Source organism: Embiotoca jacksoni, unplaced genomic scaffold, assembly GCF_022577435.1.
Source record: "Embiotoca jacksoni isolate LCO1_2020_lvr unplaced genomic scaffold, fEmbJac1.0.p SCAF_3, whole genome shotgun sequence".
Taxonomy (NCBI): Eukaryota; Metazoa; Chordata; class Actinopteri; family Embiotocidae; genus Embiotoca; species Embiotoca jacksoni.
In genome coordinates, this window is record NW_027185381.1 from 23317057 (window position 1) to 23326918 (window position 9862).

General features: G+C 40.4%; 2 protein-coding genes across 2 annotated transcripts; one reads left to right on the plus strand and one right to left on the minus strand.

Moving 5' to 3' along the window:
• The first annotated feature begins 93 nt into the window (after positions 1–93).
• On the plus strand, positions 94–5214 carry tigara (TP53 induced glycolysis regulatory phosphatase a). The gene is made up of 6 exons (XM_069163428.1): positions 94–190; positions 1552–1589; positions 1682–1803; positions 2096–2173; positions 2298–2408; positions 3915–5214. Exons 1-6 carry the CDS (start codon positions 120–122, stop codon positions 4302–4304), a joined length of 810 nt encoding a protein of 269 aa, XP_069019529.1. The 5' UTR covers positions 94–119; the 3' UTR covers positions 4305–5214.
• Positions 5215–6043: 829 nt separating this feature from the next.
• On the minus strand, positions 6044–8185 carry LOC138206608 (fibroblast growth factor 23-like). Its single transcript, XM_069163429.1, has 3 exons — positions 7926–8185; positions 7371–7477; positions 6044–7268 (listed from the first exon to the last, which is right to left on the minus strand). Exons 1-3 carry the CDS (start codon positions 8137–8139, stop codon positions 6840–6842), a joined length of 750 nt encoding a protein of 249 aa, XP_069019530.1. The 5' UTR covers positions 8140–8185; the 3' UTR covers positions 6044–6839.
• Positions 8186–9862: the final 1677 nt, after the last annotated feature.

The window sequence follows — 9862 nt, forward strand, 5'->3', positions numbered from 1 at the left end:
AACCTGCGGGCCACTTGCAGGAAAGTCACGCAAAAGCAGCTCCTCCCCAACTCTCGTCGACCGCAGCGGTTCGCTGTCGTCTTCAGAGCAGTTTCATTCAAGAAACTACCGGTGAATTAATGCGTTTACTTCCCGTCCTGAACTTCCGGAGCATGAAAGCGCTCACGTTTGGCCTCACCTTTGTTCGACAGTAAGTGCATTTAACGCGTGTGTGTTTAATGTTTATTAAGTTTAGCAGTGGGTTCACATACAACCTCACTACGTTTTGGAGTAAAATTTAAAATTTAAAAAAATTAAAAAAAAAAACGTAGTTAAATTCATATACTTGGGTTTGAAAAGTCGTTATTTAAAACGGTCAACTAAACGTCTGCAGTCTGCATGTAACGTGTCTTTAGCTGGACAGGTGCTACGTGCTACTGACAGGTACGGGACACGTGACGGTGTTTATTTTTTTTTGAACGGGGCCTGGTTTGTTTTAACAGCAGCTCTCACAGAGGAGTTTAAGAGCGTCGAAGTTAACAGTAAACACGGACAGTTTTATAAGAAGAGCGGCAAAGACTCACGACCCGTATTTAACTCGCAGTCAGGCCACTTTACAGTCGGGACATCAACCTGCAGTGCCTCACAATGACCACCAGGGGGCAGAATGAACGCATGATTCAGGCACAGTAATCATTATCTGGAACATTAGTAGATATGTACTTTTTAAAAATTGGTTTAATATGATCATTTCAATAGCATAATAATTTCAATATAAACATCTATTTAAAATATATATTAAAATATAATATTAAAATTGTTTGTGGAGCACATAACTATTATACATCAGTACATATTGTCAACAGAAAATATACAAATATAACAACAATTCACAAGGCGTTGCAAGTGAAAATAATATGAATAACTGATATTTGATTCACTGATTAAGTCAAGTTACTAAGCAACGTTGGTGCCAGTTTTTTTAATGTAGGGATTTGATAGTTTTCTACTTTTTAACCGACATTTTTTTTTTTTACTGATTAACCAAAAAAAAAAAGTAATTTGATTAATTGATTAAGTCAGTTACCAAGCAAAATTGATGCGAGTTTGTTTTTTTGTTTTGTTTTTTTTAAATGTATGGATTTGCTAGTTTTCTAGATTTTACCTCAAGTTTCTTTTGACTGAAGAACCAAACAAAATGTAATTTTTGTTAAAACTGCTTGATGATGTTCAAACACAGAGCGATTAAATAACCACTTGGCTTGACCAGGTAGGTGTTAAACCTGCTAGGCTCCAGACCTGTTTAGTTAGCCGAGGCCATCAGCCGGAGACCACCATTCATAGACGTTTCGCCCCTTGAATGAATCATGAAAACAAGCATTAGTTGCGTCCCTTGTAGACACCGTCACAGCCCTCGTCAAAACAACCACCGTGGAGTATATCCGGGGTGAAACAACAACCTTTCATTCACTTGATAATTGCCATGAAATCAAGTTTGTGACAGCTGAACTGACTCCCAACTTCTGTAAATGATATTAGCTCCTGTACTTTGACATCATTTATCTCCTGCAGTGGGGAAACCCAGTACAACAAAGAAGGACTGCTACAAGGTAGACCACGAGTCTGAATATGAATTTGAAAAATGTGAGTTTCTAAATGTTGACATAATCTTTATTGTCACGCTCCCCTCTCCCTCCTACAGGCCAGACTATAGATGTCCCTCTGTCTGACACCGGGCTGCAGCAGGCTGAAGCTGCAGGACGATACCTGAAAGATGTCACGTTCAGCGACGTGTTCGTTAGTGACATGCTGCGGGCACGACAGGTAAGATGCTCCAGTTGTACAATTGGCGTCAACGACGAACTCCATGGAAGAAAATTCAATCAAAACAGGGAAGAAGTGTGCGTAATTACATTAAAAGGAAAGGTGCTCTTTCATAGATAATCAAACCCACACTTTTTCATTTTGTGGGATTTTTTTTTTTCCTGTGAGTAATAATTGGAATAGAAAGTACGCAAATGTTAAAACTAACCCGCTTCTAATCTACAAAGCGTTAACAACAGGTTGTTTCAGTATTTGATGAGATGATTGTTGTGTTTGTTTGTTTTTCTTTCAGACGGCTGAAACAATAATGAAACACAACAGCAGCTGTTTGGGACTTCAAATGGTGCTCGACCCTTTACTTAAAGAGAAAGTGAGTGGCACCTCCTCCGTGTGATGTTATGATTTCATAGTAAGCTAAAACATTTACTTGAAGTATATCTGTTCATCAATAAATCCGGGTGAGTTATCCAGTTGATCCTTTGGTTGTTTCTCAGAGTTTCGGGATAGCTGAGGGCCGACCAGTGAAGGACATGAAAGAGATGGCCCACGCAGCCGGTCAGTCGCTTCTAGGCTTCACTCCTCCGAAGGGGGAGACTCAGGAGCAGGTGAGGATGAGGATGTTTTCTTTGTCATTTCATTTTTGGACGTGGTTATTATTCATTTCTGTCCCCGTCCTCTCCGCTGATCCGTTTTCATTTGTATTTGTCTGTCTCTCTGTTTGCGCTCTTTGGTCTCGGTCAGTTCATAGTTAGTTGTGTCATTTACACAAAATTACTTGGATTTATAAAGTACAGCATCTCACGTTAATAATCCCACAGTGGACGCCACAACATTGTTGCATGAAACATAGTTTATTATAATAACCACAGTTCTGTCTATTTGTCTTTGGAACAGAGAGCCACTACATGTTTTCTATTCAATTTTTTTTTTACCGCCAAGGAATATATATCTTCACTCTGACAGATGAGCATTACTATTTAGCAGATAATTCAGTATTAAATCATCAACAACTCCTCATCCCATCACATTATTGTCTGTGTCCTGGTGTTTTGGGACTGTCCTTCAGTTCGTTACTGACATATACAGTAGGACAGTGATTGTAATGAATTAGCTTCAGATAAGGAATCTAAAAAAAAAAAAAAAAAGAATTTAGCATTACAAATTAAATAGATGCTAATTTTTGATAAATGTCTCTCTTCTGAAATTACTCCACAAGACTCCTGTTTACATAAAGCATTTGAAAGAGGTATTTTTCAGCACGTTGAGGGGGGGGGGGGGCACCAATCAAATTATATTTATCATAACCATAATGGTTGGAAGCACAAAATTTAGAGGTAGATATCAGAAAACTTTAGGACCTTAAAACAAAACTATTTGCATGGAAAAGCACCATTAGTGGGTATAAAATTCTCCCTTAATCTGAAGAACGCGTCCGTGATGTAATGCACACATACTGCCACTAGATGGCAGAAGCCACTCATCTCCTCAGCCGGCCTCCGGCTCTGCAGGGATGTAAACCGGTATGTCACAGTCTCTTTGCATCCACATGATTGTATTTCTTATGTATCTGCCGGGGCCCTTCGAAGGTGTGAATGAGGGGGATCAAAGTACACGTCGTTCCACCGTCAAACAACTGCAGAGCGTTCGTCACTGCCCCGATTAAAAAGTCACCACTTAGCTGTGTGTTATTTGTGTTAGAGGCTGCGTGGGAGGAGGACGTGTGTGTGTGTGTGTGTGTGTGTGTGTGTGTGTGTGTGTGTGGGCATGCGGGGGTGTCGGTAGGAAGGATGTTCTATTTCAAACACACCTCGTCAGACCTAACTCCGGTCCGACCCGGTATGTGACCAGTGCATCATCACGATGATGCTGCAGATATTCAAAGACAGAGAGTGCTGCCCCCCCCCTCCCTCCCCCCTCACCTCCACCCCCAATCACAAACAGGGCCCAGGTGGATGCGTCAGAACGACGCCTGTTTTTGATGGCAAAGGTTGTGACCGTTTTGAATGAAACAACCTTTTGACTTCCATGTGCACATTTGCAGTTATTCATATTTCCGTCGTACACTTTTCCGTGAGAGACGCAGGTTTCTGACGGACTTCTGCTGTGTTCAGGTGAAGGAGCGCTTCAAAGAGTTTCTGGAGAAAATGCTTCAGCAAATTGGGGCCGAGCGCTGGCACGACGGAGGGCAGGACGAAACGTCCGTGCCGGCGCCGCCGCGGACGTCTCCCGTCGAGGGGAAGGCAGACGACGGGGTCGGGGGGGTCCCGGTCCACACTCTGGTTGTCACCCACGGGGCGTACATGTGCGTGGCGGTGCGCTACTTTGTGGAGGAGTTGCACTGCAGCTTACCTCCGGGTTGTGACAAGGCGCGTGCGTTTTCTCTAAGTCCCAACACAGGCCTGTGCCGGTTTATTCTGACCATGAGAGGCGAGGACAACAGGTTCATGCTGTCCGGTCTCCGCTGTGTGTTCGTCCACCGGGGGGACCACGTCAAACAGTAGCAGTTGAGACGAGGGCACAGATTTTAAAGGGAGGTGTCGGAGACAGTGAAAGGATTTTCAAAAAAAACAACACGTACAATTTAGATGATTATTGTAACATGCGTATTTATTTTAGTCTCCTCACAATACGGTTTATTCGAATTTTGAATTAATGAGTCAAAAAAAGGTATAAATTATGGGATCAAACATTAGGTACCTCTTATTATTTTAAAGTAAACCAGTGTCAATATTTTAAAAACAACTTTACACACTTTATCTAAATAAATGGAATTAAAAATTCCACATTAAAAATCTGTCAAATTAGCATTAAATGCATCTTCACAATTTGATGCGTTGGCCTACAATACAACATGTTTTATATTCCGGGTGTCGGTGTGTTTGTGTGATCGGCACCTTCAGTTAACCTCAGGCGGACGGTTTGTGTTGCGCGGAGACGTCATCATCATCACGTTGTTTCTGTCTGGCTGTTCATTGCTGTAAATGTGGGCAGCGCGATGCTCTAATGAGTCCTTGTTTCTACATTTATCCCGCGGGAGCTCACACATTTTACGCAGAAGCGAAGCAGTGTTTACTTTTGTGGAAATCAGTGACTCTTTCATTGTTGTGAATTAACACTTGAGTCAACAAGGACAAATGAATGCCACAACCTTGTGTATTGCCCTGCAGGATGTGTGCATTGTTGCTGCGCTGCAGCTTTTCACTCCACTCCAGAAGTAAAACTCAATTATTTATATTGTATTTCTTAAATGCTATAGTGAAGGAAATGTGCAGCGTTTTGACTACTGAGCTGCATTTTGCTGGAACTCTGTGAATGAACGCTGTCTCTCATAAGAGGTTTGCATGGTTCTGTATCACAGCTGTGACTGTGGAGACGTGTCTTTTTTCTGATAAAGTTTCCTTAAAAAGTTCAGTCGGTCTACACTGGTTCTCATTTCTTCATCTTTACATGAGATTTTTTTTTTAAACATACCAAGTTTGGGATGTTTCCCTTTCGGTAAGTGTGCCTCTTCATTTAGATCTTTGTCTGCGTTTATTTGATTCACATCACCTGATTTGGACTCTTATTTGATCACATCTAATATTTGCTAGTTATAAAACATACAGTTGGCTGTGTGCATAGTAACCATCTGATGTTGTTTTCTGAGTTGTTGGTTTTTTTTGGCCTTTCTTGATTGGTGAACAAAAAGATGTGCAGCAACTTTTTTTTTGTTCCATTTGTAAAAAAAAAATTTGAATTTCAAATGTTCATGTAAAAGCTTCATGACGCTTTTGTTTCTTTAATCGCCCCGACCTGGTCATAAATGTTGATAACAAACTCTGGTGAGGCTCTATGGGCCGAAATGACAACATGAACGTGCCAATATATCTTTTTTTTACGGACCTAAATGAAATGAATGAACATGGCGACCCACGTTTTTGCTGACGGTTTCAAACTTTCTTTTCCTGCCGTGTGCGTTGATTTGTTTGGGATGAAGCTGCTCTTGTTTGTGATGTAGTGATCGTGACTGAAGAACCGTGAACACCAGAGTCTCTTCGTTCAGTGGTGGAAGAAGAGGCTGGGACCGGACCTCCTGTTTCCCTTTGAGGTGGTGATCTTGTCAAAAAGATGTTGAACATGTCTCCTACATTTGTGAGAGTATTTTTGACACAAATGCAAATGATGAAAGTCCAGACTGCAGACTTTATTTGACATTTTTTCAGTCGTTCCTTCTTGAAATGGAAACAAACGGATGTTCTGCAGAATAGGTATTTATTTTTGTTAACATCAGAAATGACACGGCATGAAATATAAATAATAAAACAGTAGGCTAGAAAGGAAGTCATCATTTAACACATTTCAATAAATAAATACCTTTCATTGCTGTGACTACTGGTGTCCAGCACCTGACATACTTGGATTATGTTTATGAATGGTTACATACAGTATAGTAGATCATTTTTCACTTCTTTTTTTTTTCCCCAGTAACAAAAGTATGCAGTGGTCATAATTTTTTGTTTTGTTTTTCAACACATTTGTGTGTAAATATTCCGAATTACTTACTGATTACACATTTTTACATATGCAAAACAAACATTGCCACATCTGGCCCGAGGATTAAAATTTAACTGACGACAGAGGTTAAAGGACAGCAGGACGCCGGAACAAACTTATGTTGAATGTTGCCAAACTTATCCTTCATCTGCTGTTTAAACAGAGGACCCGCACACGGCACTGTGATGTAATAGGGTTTATGAGTACATAACCAAGCCTAATGGTTCCATAAAACATCAGAAAATTTTGATTTAATGATTTTATACTTTTTTTTTTCTCTCTCTCTCTCTTTTCTTTCGAAGCCGTTATATATTTTATGCTTTTAAATCACTTCATAAAAGAAAAAAACGCTCTCTGGTTTGTATCTTTGTAAGCTGCTCTCAGTCATACTGCAAGTTGTCCAGAAGTATCAACTGACACCATGCAGTCAAACATAAAGTGAGTTTTCACAGCAAATCCTAAAGGCTCTCATCTTTTCTCTCATTAAACCCCAGTTCAGTATCTTAGTCGTGCTGTACCCGGTCTGCAATGTTAGTCTTGACAGGACTGACGGGCCCGTTGGACTGTAAGACCCTCAGGGGGTCGTCGCAGGAGCTGATGGTCTCTTTGGATACGGCGCCCGCCTTGTCCTGTTCAGGCTGCCCGTGATCTGCGTCCTTCTGATCCTTCCCAGAAAGCGATGGATGTGATTCCGATCTTAACGGATCCGACGGGTTCACCTCCTCGCTCCTCCGCTGTCTCTTTCCCGAGGGACTCGTCAACCTCTCCGGCAGGGCCGGGGAGCGTTCAGGCGGCTCCCGCTGAACCACTCGCAGCTCACCTCCCCCCAGTCTGAGCAGCCGGCTCCCGCTTGTAGAGTAAAACACCTCACGGTGGTTCGCCAGATCCAACCAGAGGCGCTGGAAGAGGCAGTCCTCTCTGTCCCGTTTCCTCTGTTCAGGAGAAAAACAAAACAAATACACAATGTTTAGTATCTTTCTCTGCACTTAATTTCACGACTCCATTCAAATGTAGTGCATCGAAATGATACTTGCAGAGTTGTACAGTTCTCCCTTCATGTCCATACAGACGAACCGCTTTCTTCTCAAATCAAATATTGACACAAAGTTGCTTGTAGCTGTTCTTACCGGCAAAATAACAACAAAAGAAAAGAAAAGGCAGTTACAAGTTTATTTGAAATTTAAAAACTGTCATGATAAAAATAATTTCCTTAACTGTATGTTTCAGGAAAATGTTTCGGCAACATTTTTACTGGCCGACAGAAATCTTGTTTGTTTGTTTGTTTGTTTGTTTAGATGATATGCAAAGTATGGTTTGGATGTCTATATTAAAACATATATTTAACATTTTTCAAGAAATGTGCAAAATGTATCTCTAAACTTCTATTAATCTGTGCAAATACATTGTGTGGACATAGTTGTGTATTATAAACCATTTCACGACATAAATGTATAGGATATTTCCCACTGGGATTTTGAATGAACTAAGCTGGATGTGGTTTGAATTTAGCATTCAAAAGACTGTTCTTCTCTGAAATGAATGAATTCAATGTGGTTGATCAGGATGTAGGATGTAGGCAGACTTACCGAGAAAGTTTCTGTGAATGCCTCTCCTCATTGATCCATTCGGCTCCGGGTAGAAGCGTCCCGTCCCAGCCGGTGTATCTGCCTGTGTCCCTGTGATGGAGCTGCCCTGCTGACGTCCTGGTAGCTGCTCGGGATCCTGCAGCCTCGGCCTACACTTCACTGGCACACACTCATGAAGCACGGCAGTCAAGATGAGCGAGAAGAAAGCCGGTTGCATGATCAGTGGGGACGAGGCGCTCTCTGAAGGCGCAAATGTTCAGGATGGTGTGTGGTCAGCTACTGGAGCAGGAGAAAGTCCAACAGGTCTATTTAAACAGAGGGTCAATAAACTGGCTAACTCATTTACCAAAAGGACTCGCAGCTTACCTGTTTTCCCTGGTTAAGGGTTGTCTCGGTGGAATTCATGAAGGCTCCAACTGAAAAGATACTTTGATTGGCCATACCATCACACAAACATGTATATTCTTTTCTGCTATAGGTAGAAACATAATTTATTCTGTTAAAACTCAAGAAAAAAAAAAATCAAATGCAAAGATTAATCCTGTGAATCCAGAGGCTGGAGCAGAGGAGGGGAAATAATTATGGAGATTATGTTTCAGCTTTACTCATCTGTATCCCTGAAGTCTCAAGAGAAAGAAGTCGGGTAAGAATAACAGGCTTTTACTTATATAATCTTTCATCTTTGACTTACTTTGTTGATATCAGACTTTTGGGAAGTTTTCAACAGTGTTGTTTCAACAGTACTTTTAAAAGTTGAGTACAGGTTATGCACACACTCCATCTACCTGTAACGAACACTTTCATTATTCTAAACTCTGATAAAGACCAAAAAGCCATAATTTATGCCTTTGCAGTGAATATGTAACTCCCTGATGTTTAATGAGGATTCAGTTCTGTTGTGTCCCGGTATGCCGACTGACTTTAGAGGAGAATGAATTATACCTGCTTATTAATTAACTGTACACTCTTCCGCTGCTCTTACCGTCTTTCACTTGAGCCCACACTGTAGCTATTATTAGAAAACTATTCACCTCATTCAAAACACTTCACAGTTCCTTCAGTACTTTTAGAAAAACTTCAAATTCTTTCTAATCACACGTTAAGTTCCAGAAAAGTTGCCATTTTAGAGATACACATTTTCTTTCCCCAACAAATAAAATATATAGGATACATTTTCTGTTAAATAACTGATATATAACTGATATTAAGTGGGTTGTGCAGGCAACTTACAAATAGATGGCTCATGTTCACATGCTACAGCAGTTATAATTCAAAATTTAGGGCCCCCTGTAGAGACTCGTTTAAGGTACTTAAGGAGGTAATGACCATATTTCACTTATTTATGACTATAAACAGTAGAGCTACTATGTTGTACAATGTCATAGATGTTTCATATTTCCAATCAAGTTTTTGGAACGTAACTGTAAAAAAACAATGTGATTCAATACTAAAACTAGATATTTATGTTTATTCATTCATGTATTAGTGGTACTTTATTTTTTACATGTGACTAAAAGACTCTTCATGTTATCATCCTTAAGCCTTTTCATGAAAACAAATTAATTGGATCTATCTGAACCCTGTCTCTGTTCTACCTAAAGTATAATCACTGTTAAATTACATAGACATTTTACAAATGTATTAATAGTAGTGTAAAATAAAGTGGTACTGCAGTTTGGAAACACTTCTGTTTCAGTCTGTTTTCAGCTTCATGTACTTCCACATGTCAAAATATTGCCCTTCTACCTCTTCACCAGCAGAGGGCGCTACATACTGACTCATGATGATGGTCTCTACGTGACTTTGGCTGAAGGTTTAACATTTACACCGGCATTCATACTTTCTGCCCACATCGATTAAAGAATGTATGTCACTCAGGGTCAGTAAATGAGAAGTAACTCAAACATGCAGCTTTAAAGGATTCAGTCACAACAGATTTT

Bases quoted from the DNA above. Each gene is read 5' to 3' on its own strand.
- tigara (XM_069163428.1), top strand. From the start codon at position 120: ATGCGTTTACTTCCCGTCCTGAACTTCCGGAGCATGAAAGCGCTCACG. The intron at 1,804-2,095 runs GTAAGATGCTCC...TTTTTCTTTCAG, and splicing joins ACATGCTGCGGGCACGACAG to ACGGCTGAAACAATAATGAA. The intron at 2,174-2,297 runs GTGAGTGGCACC...GTTGTTTCTCAG, and splicing joins ACCCTTTACTTAAAGAGAAA to AGTTTCGGGATAGCTGAGGG.
- LOC138206608 (XM_069163429.1), bottom strand. From the start codon at position 8,139: ATGCAACCGGCTTTCTTCTCGCTCATCTTGACTGCCGTGCTTCATGAG. The intron at 7,478-7,925 runs TCGGTAAGTCTG...TCTTTTCTTTTG, and splicing joins AGGCATTCACAGAAACTTTC to TTGTTATTTTGCCGGTAAGA. The intron at 7,269-7,370 runs GCAAGTATCATT...TCTCCTGAACAG, and splicing joins AGGGAGAACTGTACAACTCT to AGGAAACGGGACAGAGAGGA.